The 14,380-nt window shown below is 51.5% G+C and overlaps 6 protein-coding genes across 6 annotated transcripts; 3 read left to right on the top strand and 3 right to left on the bottom strand.

The window, feature by feature from the left end:
- Window positions 1-997: 997 nt before the first annotated feature.
- On the bottom strand, window positions 998-1,521 carry GLOTRDRAFT_128970 (uncharacterized protein; the record flags this gene model as incomplete). The annotated part of the gene is made up of 3 exons (XM_007867605.1): window positions 998-1,168; window positions 1,247-1,285; window positions 1,381-1,521. The coding sequence occupies 3 exons, from the start codon at window positions 1,519-1,521 to the stop codon at window positions 998-1,000; spliced, it is 351 nt and encodes a 116-aa protein (XP_007865796.1).
- Window positions 1,522-2,433: 912 nt separating this feature from the next.
- Window positions 2,434-4,270, top strand: GLOTRDRAFT_121217 (uncharacterized protein; the record flags this gene model as incomplete). Its single annotated transcript, XM_007867604.1, has 5 exons — window positions 2,434-2,814; window positions 2,865-2,972; window positions 3,035-3,398; window positions 3,448-3,924; window positions 3,980-4,270. 5 exons carry the CDS (start codon window positions 2,434-2,436, stop codon window positions 4,174-4,176), a joined length of 1,527 nt encoding a protein of 508 aa, XP_007865795.1. The 3' UTR covers window positions 4,177-4,270.
- A 424-nt stretch (window positions 4,271-4,694) lies between these two features.
- GLOTRDRAFT_75938 (ubiquitin-conjugating enzyme) lies at window positions 4,695-5,987 on the bottom strand. The gene is made up of 8 exons (XM_007867603.1): window positions 5,816-5,987; window positions 5,700-5,748; window positions 5,630-5,647; window positions 5,475-5,572; window positions 5,387-5,421; window positions 5,248-5,325; window positions 5,096-5,192; window positions 4,695-5,030 (listed from the first exon to the last, which is right to left on the bottom strand). The coding sequence occupies exons 1-8, from the start codon at window positions 5,916-5,918 to the stop codon at window positions 4,972-4,974; spliced, it is 537 nt and encodes a 178-aa protein (XP_007865794.1). The 5' UTR covers window positions 5,919-5,987; the 3' UTR covers window positions 4,695-4,971.
- Window positions 5,988-6,095: 108 nt separating this feature from the next.
- Window positions 6,096-10,467, top strand: GLOTRDRAFT_138552 (beta and beta-prime subunits of DNA dependent RNA-polymerase). Its single transcript, XM_007867602.1, has 15 exons — window positions 6,096-6,229; window positions 6,281-6,825; window positions 6,875-7,357; window positions 7,408-7,889; window positions 7,947-8,218; window positions 8,272-8,712; window positions 8,779-8,858; window positions 8,920-9,332; window positions 9,391-9,464; window positions 9,519-9,572; window positions 9,623-9,748; window positions 9,804-9,810; window positions 9,867-9,903; window positions 9,970-10,243; window positions 10,300-10,467. The coding sequence occupies exons 1-15, from the start codon at window positions 6,134-6,136 to the stop codon at window positions 10,345-10,347; spliced, it is 3,432 nt and encodes a 1,143-aa protein (XP_007865793.1). The 5' UTR covers window positions 6,096-6,133; the 3' UTR covers window positions 10,348-10,467.
- Window positions 10,468-11,072: 605 nt separating this feature from the next.
- On the top strand, window positions 11,073-12,156 carry GLOTRDRAFT_60517 (ubiquitin-conjugating enzyme). Its single transcript, XM_007867601.1, has 8 exons — window positions 11,073-11,231; window positions 11,285-11,311; window positions 11,367-11,434; window positions 11,493-11,525; window positions 11,579-11,642; window positions 11,694-11,834; window positions 11,892-11,953; window positions 12,006-12,156. The coding sequence occupies exons 1-8, from the start codon at window positions 11,156-11,158 to the stop codon at window positions 12,054-12,056; spliced, it is 522 nt and encodes a 173-aa protein (XP_007865792.1). The 5' UTR covers window positions 11,073-11,155; the 3' UTR covers window positions 12,057-12,156.
- Window positions 12,149-14,084, bottom strand: GLOTRDRAFT_121214 (gulonolactone oxidase Lgo1; the record flags this gene model as incomplete). Its single annotated transcript, XM_007867600.1, has 5 exons — window positions 12,149-12,601; window positions 12,656-12,867; window positions 12,922-13,110; window positions 13,167-13,646; window positions 13,776-14,084. 5 exons carry the CDS (start codon window positions 14,082-14,084, stop codon window positions 12,322-12,324), a joined length of 1,470 nt encoding a protein of 489 aa, XP_007865791.1. The 3' UTR covers window positions 12,149-12,321.
- Window positions 14,085-14,380: the final 296 nt, after the last annotated feature.

Here is a 14,380-nt window from a genome sequence, read left to right as displayed (position 1 = left end):
AGGCAGGGCCGTCGTGCTTTGGATGACAGCCAGACGATATGCCACTCACCGCTCATTCTCTGTGAATGCAGAGGGGCCCCGCTATGACCAGAACGCAGTGAGACCGACCGTATGTACCTGGTAAAGCAGGCCCGTGCGTGGAAACTCGGTACAGCGAGCCGCGGGTGACAGTAAACGGCGCGAAAACGCGCGAGCGCGTCAACAATGTCTGGCACGTCGGACGCATCCAGCGCCACCGATGTGTTCCACGCCACCGAAATGCAGCCGTATCAGACGACAGGATGTTCTTGCTATTCATTTCCATCACACCCATGCATAGTCTTATCCAATCCATTGATCATGATGCAATTTTGACATGTAGCCTAGGTTGGATCATACAAGTACTCTGCCAGTGTATAATTATAATAACCTCCAGTCTCCCATTACTAGTATTTTTGAATGATGCATATGCACACGGTCATATCTCGTAGCCCAAGTCTTCAACCGTTAAACAAGAAACAATGACTTCGCTGCAGCTGCCAGTGACTTTCCAATCTCCCGGCGCGTACCTGTATCGCGCCCGCGTCGAAACCCGCGTCGACAGGTCGGGTACGGGTACGCGGGTACTCGCGGTTTCGGTTTCGAGAGCGCGTCGAACGATGCGTTCTCAAGACCCGCCGGGTTACGGATACGGCCAAATGCGACCCGCATACCCATATCGCGCCCGCGTCGTAACCCGCGTCGACAGGTCGGGTACGGGTACGCGGGTACTCGCGGTTTCGGTTTCGAGAGCGCGTCGAACGATGCGTTCTCGAGACCCGCCGGGTTACGGATACGGCCAAACGCGACCCGCATACCCATACCCGCCGGTACCCTTACCCTTACCCACACGGGTTCCCGTAACCCGTGCTTTTCACTAGATGTACTGAACCATCAATCTGCAGGATGTAGATGTAGTCGCCATGACAAGCTCACCTCTGTGCTCTTGTCGCCGCGCCATCATCCGGGATGTCATCAATCACGCCTCGATTCGCTCTGCTTGCAGAGAGTCGGACATCTCGCGTACATCTGGACCCAGTGGCGAGGGCTGCTGGATAGGCGGGAGTTTGCGCACCTCCGCACGGCTGGGAGTGGGCACGCGTTCGTTGTCTTCAGCATGCATGTGTGTGTGCTGGGGCGAGGATTTGGGCTAAAGTGGGTCAATTAGCAGGGGAGGTAACAAGGTGTTACCTCCCCTGAAACCTATGCAATTCTTCATTGCACTCACCTGCCCATTCCTCGTGGGGTCCTGTTCGTCCAGACGAGCCTGCCAACAATGCCGTACGTGCACAGGACTGTGCCGGTGCATAAGGCAAGCAATTAGCAAGCAAGAGTGAGAGAATGGAATGGGAGGCAACAGACCTTAGTCTTGCATGCCGAATGCCTGGAAAAATGGAGCGCATATGCAGGTGTTTGTCCAGAGCCTCGAGCGCGGCAGAGGTAGCTGCTCTTGCCGTCGATAAAGTGCTCGCCAATCGCGCGAGTGGTCGAGATGAGGTTCATGGGAGTAGTGGGGCAGCAGGTGCGGGACTCTGGGGAGGGATGCGGGAGACAGACTCGACGAGGCGGAGGAAAAGGATGTGGCGCATCAATGCATCAAGGCTGACTTCGTGCGATCTGGGAATATGTCTACTGCCACCGACTTACAACATGACGCGTTCAACTGGAACGCGGGCATGTTTCATGCAACTTGGGAACGTTTTCACGAAATCATTTGCCCTGCTTAAAGGCCATTGTGGCCTTCACAAAAAGGGATGATGACTGGAGTCCCCGGTAAAAGGATACGTATTTCAACATTGGTTGATGCAAGTACTACTGAACTGGTGTAGAGTGACCCCGCCCGTCCGTCTCCCTTATTCTCCCAGCCTCCTCTTCTTCATGCCCGTATTGATGCGCTGACGGCCCATTCTGTTACCACCCAGTCCTTCGCCGCCGTATTCAACCAAATGGCTGTGTTCCCACCATACGCATCAGCCGTCCGAGGCCAAGCTGATGATATATTGAATGGCATAAGGCGGGTGCCGTCGGAGCCGCTGGCAGCCCCTCGATCGAGTGCTCCAACTTAGGAGGGCCCGCTTCAGATGGCTGAGGGCAAATTTCATGCCCTTTGCACTCTGAGCGATGCATGGTTCTGGGCGGTGATATGGGTGATGCTGACCATGTTGTATATAGCTTCTGGTGTATGAGACTGGTCCCACCTGCTCAGCAAGAGGGCGATATGTTTTGATTTGGCAAACTGAACTACTACAGTCCCGATTGAAATCTAGCGGATAACATGGCGGCCCGCACTGACAGTGGTGACCGGGTCCACTATTTCGCCAGCATTAGGGTCTCTGCAGGCAGGTTGCTCAACGCTCTTGCTCTTACCCCTTTGCACGTTGTCTGTGCCCTGCGTCCACAGTCCCTTTGCGCACAATGTCCTCCTCTAGTGCTGGTCCTCCTGTCCTGCCTTCAAACCGGCCTTACTGTGCTGGATTGGACAAGGACGGTAACGCCTGTCGGTGTCAGCGCTATGTACCCAAGAAGAAAGACAAGTGCGGATGCAAGCACAAGGACTTCCTGCATACTGCCGATGAACCCATCCCACTGCCCTCCACCGGTGGCTCAGACTTGGGAGTTGTCGCCAGCATTGTCGACCAGTATTCAGTGAAGTTACCAAGGCTGCGCCTACCGGAGAAGGCAGACGAGGCTGAGGCACGAAGAGAGGCGAACGCCGGGTTCAGGAAGGTTGACGATGTCGCTGTGGATGGTGCTTGGGAGGGCCATCGGCCCCAGGGTAATGACACTCGATTCAAGGTCAGCCGCCATCATATTATGGCCACGACTACATCCTGATGCGTATACAGAAGGTTCGAGGTGCTAAAAAGGTAGTCAAGGTGACCCTAAAGCCCAAAGCGCAAGCGTCGAGGGGGATAAAAGTTGGCATGGTTCTACTGATGCCTTATGGACTGAAGGTGAGCACGTCATATCCTCAGATTACTTGGTCGAGAGTAGTGATGACTGAATACACTTTCAGAGCTCTGGTAAAGTCCGACGTGAGGAAGTCCCTACGCCTGAAATAATAGAAAATGGCCAGAAGGGTCGGAAGAGCTACCAAGAAGCAGGTCTGGTAGTCGATCGTGAAGGTGATGGAATGCCCACATTTCACCGAGAGTGGAGTGCAGAAGCTATTGATTCCTGGCTTCGGAAGCTATTTCCTCAGCCATTCCGGTACTTGGATGTGCGCTATGGAAGACCTCGTGATGGAGAGTACCACTGGGGTCTCTTGGGACGGCACTATGGCAAGTTCATCTCAATCAGGCGCCCTGCAATAAATGGGAGTGATCTCGCACGGCAAAGAGGAACTGGCTTACCGCCAGAGAAGATGACGTTATACTTTAGTATGTCCGGCGATGATTCATATGATATGAAAGCTGATTACAAACTCAGCTACCAGCCATCTAATCCCGCTCTCCGTTCTACAGGACTGGGATGCTGCTACGGACATGGCTCGCCATCGCCTCCCAGAGGCAATCTCTCCTACGGAAGACATTGGTGAAGAAACGACTGAAGAAGAGAATAGCGACAGCTCTTCCAACAATGAAGGATCTCCTGAGCGCCCTAGACCTCGCCCTGCGTATAAGGGCAAGGGCAAGGGCAAGGAAGCTGATCCCGGTAAGGCTGTCAACCGGCCTATCCTAGTTCGGAAGGGTAAACTATTTGCAGAGACACCTTCGGAGAGCTCTGACAGCGACTCGGGAAGCGAGGGGACTCAGGAGTCGGAGTTTACTGCCCATATCAAGGCGGCTGCACATCAAGAGCGCAAGTCAGAGCGACTGGTTGCGAAGAGAGGCAGGATGCCAGCAAGTGATTCCGAGGTTGAGATTGTGGAGGTGAAGCGCAGCAGGACCGATGAAGAGCCATCAGGTATGTGCTGGTAGTAATGCTACCGTGCTTGCTGTAGTACTGACTGATGGTGTAGACGGATTGGATCCCTTTGCGGACAAGGAGGCATATCTGGAGTATCCTGGGTTTGAGTTATTCGGAGGAGGATCTTTCAGTGGGGGGACTGGACCAATTGGTGCCCAGGCGTTATCTGGGGATGAGTTTGGGTATTCCGGTGGGAAGACACTTGCATCGCCGGGGAAGCCAAAGCGGAGTCCATGGACGAAGGATTAGAGAGGATTAGACTTAGACTTGAATCACTCGTTTCAATGTGAAAATAAAATTGGTAGTAAAATAGCAAGGCACATGGGTACGCCTTAGAAGGGAGGCTTGACAACATTATATACTCAAACGACCATACTTATATGTATGCATTGTTGTGCTGCAAGTCTATATACGCAATCAGACCTGAGAGTTTATGGTGGGGATGAAGGATTATATATGTGGTGTACCGCATGATAGTACAAGTGTGCGCATTTTATTAAAAGTGCAAACGGACCGTCATAGGCTTTTGCAGCCTTGTGGACAAACACTGGTAGACTGGCCACGACCCCATATATATCGTCGGTCCTAGTAGGACGCAAGTAATGCTCGGGTCGTACTGTTGAGGTTTGAGCCTCAGCGTCCGAGGGCGTTGCTTCAAACCACCACGCCATCACGAGCACCGTACCCGGACTTGGTGCTGGTGTGACATCATGCCCCTGGGGCAAGAGTATTGTCTATCCCATTCACTAAGACTTGCGAAGACGCAGCCGCAATACTGCTTCAACGAATAGAGACTAGCCTCAAGCCTACTCCAATATGCGAAATTCTGCACCACCATTACGCACAGCCGAGACGTAGCTAGAGTCAACCGGGAGATGTCCCAGCAATAGGAGGAAACCGCTAGTAATGATAGAGCTACAGTGATACAGACGCAGAAACTCGTGATCAAATTCGTAAGGGTGAGAAGATATTCAACAAGTGATGACCAGTGCAGACGACGGAGAACCGAAAAACGATGGAAAGACAGAGAACCCGGAGAGCGTCTCAGTCAAACGTCGCCTCTGCACTCATGCGCACGAGATGTCGGACCTTCTTCTTGTATGCTATAGATCATACATCAATACAATCAGACATACATACTGACAAAGAAAAAAACAAGGAAACATACTCGCGAAATCCTCTCGCACTTCCTTGGCCGCGTCCACATTGGCCGGACTGTCTAGGTTAGGCTTGTCCGACGACAGCAATGATATAACGCTGAGTAGCTGTAAAAGGATCGGTTATTAACATCGTCTGATTTAGACGATATATAGCACTCACGATTGATTCCACAGTATGCACAGGAAGCCATCGCTCTCCAGAGTCTTCATAACCATACTGGTCCTCACCAGGCGGGTGCTATAGATATTAGTGACTGATCAATCATATATTACACTTGTTATCGATGACAAGGACATACTAAGATCGAAATGCAAACCTTCCCATCCGCATAGACTTCACGAAATATTCAGCGCATTCATGGGCATGAGCAAGACAATAGAACTCACTATTCGGATGCCACATTGGGGTAATAAATCTCATCGTGGGCGGTTGAATGGGGAACTCCGGAGGAAACGATAGCCGCGCCCTGAAGAAACCACCCTCACTGGCAAGTACGTATTATATATGCCATTGATATCAGGGAGTTCGGGTGAACGCTTACTAGAGCGTGTCCGGTGGCCTGTAAAGCGTTCAGCGGCAGTATAAACGGACAAAGAATGGACATGACTAACCCGATGATCATAACCTCCCACTCGTACAAGTTATTCTCATCAACAAGTCCTTATTTCACGTCAAATCTGTTAGGAACGCATTGAAGGTTGTCGCTGCACGATAGTGGGACACGAACCTGCCGAGAAGCCTTCTACAGGATGCTTCATGAGTTCAGTAAGCTGCCGTCGGAGAAGCAGCGTGTTCGACGGCGTTCCCGTTGCGCTGGAAGACGAGGCCATCGCTGCAAAGGTTATCCGATGGTGGACGATGCGCACAAATGACGACTGGAGTGGCTTTGAGCAAGTGGTACCGAATCTGATGTCGGCGCTTTCCTTTGCCCCTATATATACCGCGAGCCACGTGATCCATAAAAGTTACGATCGGGGACTCGGGGGGAGAGGCTAAAGGCGCGTTCTGCGTCTTCACCGGGGACTACGACGACCGCTGGGATCTCATGGGGCCCTTCGCTATCGAGGAGGACGACTGGCAGAATGCGGATGCGGCGCACTGGAAAGGACTGGGCCTCACGGACCCCGTGAAGAGTATTGAGGTTCGTCCTACGTGAGTCACCCGTTCACCTGGTATTCAGACGTCTATACAGGATAAATGGCTTTTGTTACCCGCATTCTTGAAAGTGAAGGGTCTGGTCAAGCAGCATATTGACTCTTTCAACTACTTTGTGGACGTCGATATCAAAAACATTGTCAAGGCGAATAATAAAGTTACATCCGACGTAGATCCCCGCTTCTGGTTGAAATACACCGACATACAAGTTGGCTTTCCAGATCGCACAGACGCCGATGCCATAGACAAGAGCGTAACTCCTCACGAGTGTCGGCTGCGCGATACCACCTACAGCGCGCCTATCTTGGTGACCATCCAATACACAAGAGGCAAGAGTGTCGTCCGGAGACCAAATGTAAACATCGGACGCTTACCGATCATGCTGCGGAGCAATAAGTGCGTACTCACTGGCCGGACCGAAGCTCAAATGGCCCGTATGATTGAATGCCCTCTGGACCCTGGCGGATATTTTATTGTTAAAGGCACTGAGAAGGTTATCTTGGTTCAAGAGCAGCTTAGCAAGAATCGTATCATTGTCGAAACCGATCCAGCCAAAGGCGTCGTGCAGGCATCATGTACATCGTGAGTGCTGCTCGCTGTCAACAGTCTGGACTTACCTAACTGCATACAGGTCGACCCATGGCGGGTTGAAGTCGAAGACGTATGTCGCCACCAAGAAAGGCAAAATTTATCTGCGTCACAACTCCATCCATGAGGATGTTCCAATTGTTATCGCTCTCAAGGCTTTGGGCATACAGTCGGATAAGGAGATACTCCTTTTGACTGCGGGCAACTCCGAGGCTTACAAAGTCACCTTCTCCGCCAATCTTGAGGAGGCAGCTAAACTCGGAGTTTTCACTCGCCACCAGGCTCTGGAGTACATCGGCACCCGAGTCAAGGTCAACCGTAAAGTAGTCGGACCCAGGCGACCTGCATGGGAGGAAGCACTCGAGGCGCTGGCAACGATAGTTCTCGCTCATGTCCCTGTGGTCGGATTGGACTTCAGGTCAAAGGCAATATTCGTCGCGACGATGACAAGACGCGTGCTGATGGCCATGCACGACGAGAAGATGTGCGATGATCGGGATTATGTAGGTAATAAGCGGTTGGAGTTGTAAGTGTCTCCCCCTGACCGTAGTCAAAGTAGTGACCATAATCCTTCAGGGCTGGTCAGCTGCTTGCGTTGCTGTTTGAAGATCTGTTTAAGACTTTCAACACGAACCTTAAAGCTGCTATTGATAAAGTCCTCAAGAAACCGTCGAGGACTAATGAGTTCGACGCCTTCAACACCATGCAATTCCAGGGTGATCACATTACCTCTGGTTTTGTGCGCGCCATCTCCACCGGCAACTGGTCACTGAAACGGTTCAAGATGGAACGTGCCGGAGTGACACACGTCCTGAGTCGGCTGAGCTATATCTCCGCGCTGGGTATGATGACCCGAATATCTTCCCAATTCGAGAAGACCAGGAAGGTTAGCGGACCTAGAGCTCTCCAGCCTAGTCAATGGGGTATGCTGTGCCCAAGTGATACTCCTGAAGGGGAGGCCTGTGGGCTGGTAAAAAATCTTGCCCTTATGACACATATCACAACAGACGTGGAGGAGGAGCCGATTGTCCGTATTGCGTACATGCTTGGTGTAGAAGGTAAGCCTCCCTCGTCCGTTCCTTAGGCGGTCCTGTCCCTGATCCTTCGTCCCGTAGACATCAGCCTGGCGACTGGTACGGAGATTTATGGAGCTAACACTTTTGTGGTCCATGTGAACGGCACTATCATTGGCGTAACTCGTTATCCCACCCGTTTCGTCAGTAACTTTAGGAAGCTCCGTCGAGCTGGGAGATTCAGCGAGTTTGTTAGCGTGTACATCAATCACCACCACCGCACGGTACAAATCGCTACTGATGGAGGTCGCATCTGTCGACCGATGATCATTGTGGAGAATGGAAAGCCTCGTGTTTCCTCCGACCACATTGCGGTACGCTATCACGCCTTATACATATGTACGGGCCACTAACTCTACGGGCATAGCTTCTCAAGAAGGGTGAGCTGACATTCGACGACTTCCTTCACAAAGGCCTCGTGGAATATCTCGATGTCAACGAAGAGAATGATTCTTACATTGCGCTGTACGAATCGGACATCGTGCCGACCACGACGCACCTCGAAATAGAGCCGTTCACTCTCCTGGGTGCTGTAGCGGGTCTAATTCCATATCCTCACCACAACCAATCGCCCCGTAACACGTATCAATGTGCTATGGGTAAACAGGCCATCGGAGCGATCGGTTTCAATCAACTAAACCGCATCGATACACTGTTGTACCTTTTGGTATACCCGCAGCAGCCCATGGTAAAAACGAAGACCATCGAACTAGTTGGCTATGACCGACTACCGGCGGGTCAAAATGCGACGGTCGCTGTGATGAGTTATTCTGGTTATGATATCGAAGATGCCCTTATTCTTAACAAGGCACGTTCCTATCTTCTACGTGCCCTCCGTGCCTTGGTCCGATGCTAATGTTCTCATATCTAAAAGGCTAGCTTAGATCGGGGATATGGACGATGTCAAGTGCTTCGAAAGAATACTGCGCTGATCCGCAAATATCCCAACGGCACGTGAGTATCAAGTTCCGGCGATTCTGCCACAACGTTCAAACACTAAGCTTCAATCGTTTAGGTACGATCGTCTAGCGGATGCTCCTGTAGACGAAAATGGCCAGATACAGAAGAAGTTTGATATCATCCAGCTGGATGGGTTAGCCGGCGTCGGCGAGCGTGTTGATCCGGGAGACGTCTATGTCAACAAGCAGATGCCCTCGAATGCTAACGACAACACGTTTTCGGGTCAAGCAGCTACGGTCCCTTACAAGAACGCGCCTTTGACCTATAAGTCGCCTGTGGCCGGAAACATCGACAAGGTGATGATAACAGATACCGAAAATGACCAGACGCTCATCAAGGTCCTGATCCGGCAAACTCGGAGACCTGAACTGGGCGACAAGTTCTCATCAAGGCATGGTCAGAAAGGTGTATGCGGATTGATTGTCAACCAGGAAGATATGCCTTTCAATGACCAAGGCATCGTGCCCGGTAAGTCTTGAGGCCCTTGTCAAGAGTTTGTAGAACGTTTGATTAACAACGACTTCAGATACTATCATGAATCCACACGGGTTCCCGTCACGAATGACTGTTGGAAAGATGATTGAACTACTGGCCGGCAAGGTAATCCTACTTTGGGTCACCGAGGCTGGTAGCATGCTCATATGGGGTTTCTAGGCTGGTGTACTCTCCGGGAAGTTGCAGTACGGCACTGCATTCGGCGGCTCTAAGGTGACTCCCTTCTTCGGGGAAGAAAGACCCGGTCCGACTAACTAAAATAGGTAGAGGACATGTCACGAATTCTTATCGAAAACGGTTTCAGCTATGCTGGCAAAGATATGCTCACGAGCGGTATAACCGGGGAACCAATGGAGGCCTATGTGTATTTCGGACCTATTTACTACCAGGTAAGTCACCTTCTTGTGCCTAGCTACACGCCGCCGCTTACAATCTTTATTGTAGAAACTAAGTAAGAACCACCTATGTCGCCACTTACTTGATATAGACTGACTTCGGTTTACTCAGAACACATGGTGATGGACAAGATGCACGCTCGAGCACGGTAAGCCTTATGTCCGAGATCTCTTGGCGCTACGCCACGGTCGATCGAGGCTCATATCGAGATCAGGGGTCCTCGCGCTACACTGACCCGGCAGCCCACTGAAGGCCGCTCGAGGGAAGGAGGCTTGCGTCTGGGAGAGATGGAGCGCGACTGCCTCATCGGATATGGCGCGACGCAGCTTCTTCTAGAGCGGCTCATGATATCTTCGGACAAATTCGAGGTCAATGCATGTCAAGAGTGCGGTCTGATGGGCTATAACGGCTGGTGCACATACTGTAAGAGCTCGAAGAAGATGGCGCAGCTCACCATCCCTTATGCTGCGAAACTGCTCTTCCAAGAGGTACGCGGACCGCCGGGTCCTTCAGTTGTACGCCCACTGATGTATGGTCAACTTAGCTGATGGCGATGAATGTTGTTCCTCGGTTGGTCCTGGATGACGCGTGAGGTGCGTCAGGACGACGACAAAATAATGCTGTATTTTTACACCGTCCCGGATCCCCTCCTGTACTTCACGCAACCTATGCATGATCTAATTTATTTGACATGTATGTACCTTCAACGTTCATCATTTCTGTACAGAGCAAGACCTTTCCGGATAGATTTGCCTGTTTAGTCCTGCGCTCGGCTTAGCATTGACGTTCATTCATGTCTGGCGGCTATCCTCTGCTACCCTGGACCCACACTGGGGAAGTTTTGAAACGCCCGCGTGACAATTGTTTTGGTCGCAGTTTTCCTGGTCGACGGGGAACCGTCGGGTGTTCGACAGTGGATGTCCCGGCGCGCCCATGGCAAGGGACACTATCACTCCGTACGGATTCGCATGCGCAATTGCGATCGGATGGCCGCTGCGCGTCCTGGACCAGAGAGCCGAAGTACGTCCGAGATATCCTCGATAATCACTGCGTGGTGCTTTGCAAGCACGTTCCAATACATAGTCATGTGCATCGTCTACTATCGTCTAACGTCGGCCGAGCGACACAGGTTACAAAGCAAGGAAGTATTAACAGTGCCGTTCTGACATTTTCTCGTTCCGCGGAGTACGGGGATTTAATTATAATATGCGGGTAACCTAGAAGAGATGTGGACAGTATACATGTCGAATTTGTGGCTGGATGAATGCAACCTGAGCCGGCGGCTCGGATGAAGCCTGGACAGCCTTTGCTTTACACGCGAATAACGCGTTCGCGTCTGCCACATTATTGCACCGAGTCAACACACTTCTCTCGATTTATTAACGACACGCTGCGCTACCATGAGTGCACGAGGTTCTGGGAGCGCCACGGCACTCAGGCGACTGATGACGGAGTACAAACAATTGACCTCTCAAGGTATGCGGCCAGGGAGTTGCTACTATAATATAGTGATTGATCCCAAGCACTAGGTTCCCCTGACGGGATGTTCACTGCTGGTCGGTGATGTGTGAAGCCTTCGTGTGGTTCGCCGAAGTTCATACTTCGTGTTAGGCCCGGTGTCAGAGTCGGATTTCTTCACTTGGGAGGCGCTTATTGTCGGTCCGAAAGATACACCATTTGTGAGCGGGATCTATCCTTTCGTACCCAGGCGGAAGCTGAAGTAATCTTATTGTGAAGGAAGGAGGTGTTTTTGTCGCGAAGTTGACCTTTGTGCGTCATACGGCCTGCTCGGGTTGACGAGACACTCATCCCGGCATTCTCAGCCTCCCGACTACCCCTTGTCACCCTTCAAGATGAAGTTTGACCCGCCTATATTCCATCCCAATAGTAAGTTTCTCGCCTGCCACTGACACGCGAATCTTTTTTGAGTTCGTTCAGTCTACCCTGATGGGACAGTCTGCATTTCCATTCTCCACACTCCGGGTGATGATCCGACCCAGTATGAGTCTGCATCCGAGCGCTGGAGCCCTGTACAGAGCGTAGAGAAGGTCATTCTCAGCGTGATCTCCATGCTAGCAGGTTAGTTCACAACGTGGCCGCGACAATCGGATGTGTGCTTTACTGATGAACGGACAGAGCCCAACCTGGAGAGTGGAGCCAACATCGATTGCTGCAAGCTGTACAGAGAGAATAAAGCGGTAAGAACCAGCCAATCTCACTCGAACTTTTCTCACGAACTCATCTCATCAGGAGTATGAACGTATAGTTAGGGAGAGTATCAAGGAACAGCTGGGATTGTAGCAATCATTGTAGCATATTTATTATAGCCCGTGTACAGTTAGTGCTTAGCTTCATACAGAAGTTGAATATGGGGTCCGCTATGTTCGATGATGTCCTAACCAGCCACGTCCATTCATAAGGACGACATTCCAAGAGGGGACTATCCGGCTCTCCCGGAGTCCGACAACGCCACGATGCTATTACAACGAAGTTAAACTATAAACGATGCTATAGATGAACCTTCAATAATCATTATATGGATCCTGATTTTTATTGTTTTGTGGGGTTAGCGCGTGCCCGGTCGCGAGGACTTGAAAACCCTGTCGTCGACTTCGGGGCCCCGCTTCCCGAAGAGATGCCGCTCTACATATTCGTTCCTGAACATCCCATGCGGATCAACTGCTTCAAGCAAGTTTATGAAGTCATGGAAACGAGGATACAGAGTTCGGAGATCGCCAGGGCGTAATGGGTGTGCCTTTGCCCAATGGGGTCGACCGGCGTGCCTTCTAAGTATGTTCTCGAAGCGCTCGAATAGTTTGCGGTAGGATACCTTGAAACCGTAGGGTCTTGACATGAACCGATCAGAGAGGTCAGAAGGTAATATCCGTCGGAGAACTTACTTGTACTGAATGATGCCAATCCAACACGTCCTCTGACCGTTACTGGGGCTGAGCCAAATGTCGTCTGCCTCGGAGAACCGTATCTCGATCGGGAAGTGAGGTCTCAGCCCATTCGGGTTATTATGCTCGTCATTTAACCACGAACGCAAGTCCAATAGACAAGCTTTCGCGCGGTCATACGGAACGGCCCACTCGGTTGTATATTGTAAATACTGAAAGAATCGTGAGACGTCGGCATAGTACGGAAACTTTTGCAGAACGCTCACCTTGCAATCAAGGTTGAAAACACGGAAACTGTCATCAACAGCGACGATTGGCGCGCTACTGACCCAAGATGCAAATTTACCCGTCCAGATATTCAGAGGCGCAATAAAACGGCCAAGGAACATCAAAAACTGGATCAAGTGGTATCCCACGAGCGTATTCCAGAACCAATTCGTTGCCGAAGTCTTTGGCTGTGAGGAGCACATGGTGAATATCCACAGAGAAGACGAAGAATGATTGATGTTACCTCCGAAGAACGGTTTGCGGCGCTCACACGCAAATCATCAGCTTGAGGAAACCACCAGAGTCGAACGTGTTCAGCGGACTGTACAAGTCGATCAAGAGTCTGAAGCCCTTCATCGAAGCTGATAGTGTACTGCGTCTCTTTGAGCCTGAAGGCCGGCTCCACCTCCAGCTGAATAGCGAGTATGAGGCCTGTGGTACCGAGCCCGCATATGGAAGCGGTGAATAGGTCGGGATTCTCTGACCGTGAACACCGCGCTCGCGATCCGTCGGCCAGGAGTAAAGTCAGGGACAGAACGTGTGTGGAAATAACACCATATGTGATGCCTGAGCCATGAGTAGCGGTTGTGATTATTCCCGCGAGTGTTTGATCGGATATTGAGCCGACATTTATCATCGCAAGGCCATGACTGGCGAGCTCGTCGTGAAGCGAATGAAGAGTTATGCCGGCCTGCGCCACAACATATCTTTTTTCGCAATCAACCTGTGGCGGCAATTGCCGAAAGATCAGAGATGAAATTAGGCGATAAGATAAAATACGCGATAGCCGGATGTGCGGAACCGTCCAAACCCGCAAGAAGGCACAGCAAAAGGAAGGGGCGAAGATTCGTACCTCGAGAACACGGCAAAGTTTATCTGTCCGCACCATGTATCCGCTGGTGCATGCGAGGTCGCTGGGACTGTGGCCGACCCCCGCGGCGCGGACGGTCTTGCCCTCGCGTCGCGCAAGCTCAAGGATGAGTTCGCACTGGTAGTCACTCTCCGGCTCGAATACTGTCACCGGTGAGCAGCTGTAAGTTCTTGCCCAGTTGGAGAAGCGCGCCCTAGGTGAAGCGAGGGGGATGGTGATGGGTTGGAGGAGACCATAGAGCGTAGGCAGAGGTATGTCAGAGAGCTGCTGGTATGGTTGTGTCTGAGACATTGGGAAAATAAGTTAGCATTGGAGGACGCACCAGGTACACCAGCTCTTATACATGTGCGGTTGTGGCGGATGTGATGGTGATGCCTCAAGAAACCGAGCCGATCGCGACTGAAATTGTGCTCAGCTCAGCCAGGTCCGGCAACTGCCGAAACACCCGGGAGGAGATTCCCGGCTGTCGTTATACCGTGCAATAGTGAATCGAATATGTCTTGGAGGGGCTATCGAGAGTTTGGAATCTGCGATGATACCCGGAAACCCGAATGCTTGATGCTTTATGCGGCAATATTGAAGGTACA

This window comes from Gloeophyllum trabeum (assembly GCF_000344685.1).
Source record: "Gloeophyllum trabeum ATCC 11539 unplaced genomic scaffold GLOTRscaffold_00006, whole genome shotgun sequence".
In the NCBI taxonomy this organism is placed as follows: domain Eukaryota; kingdom Fungi; phylum Basidiomycota; class Agaricomycetes; order Gloeophyllales; family Gloeophyllaceae; genus Gloeophyllum; species Gloeophyllum trabeum.
Note: the sequence above shows the minus strand (reverse complement) of the source record. Positions and strands in the feature narration are given on the sequence as shown.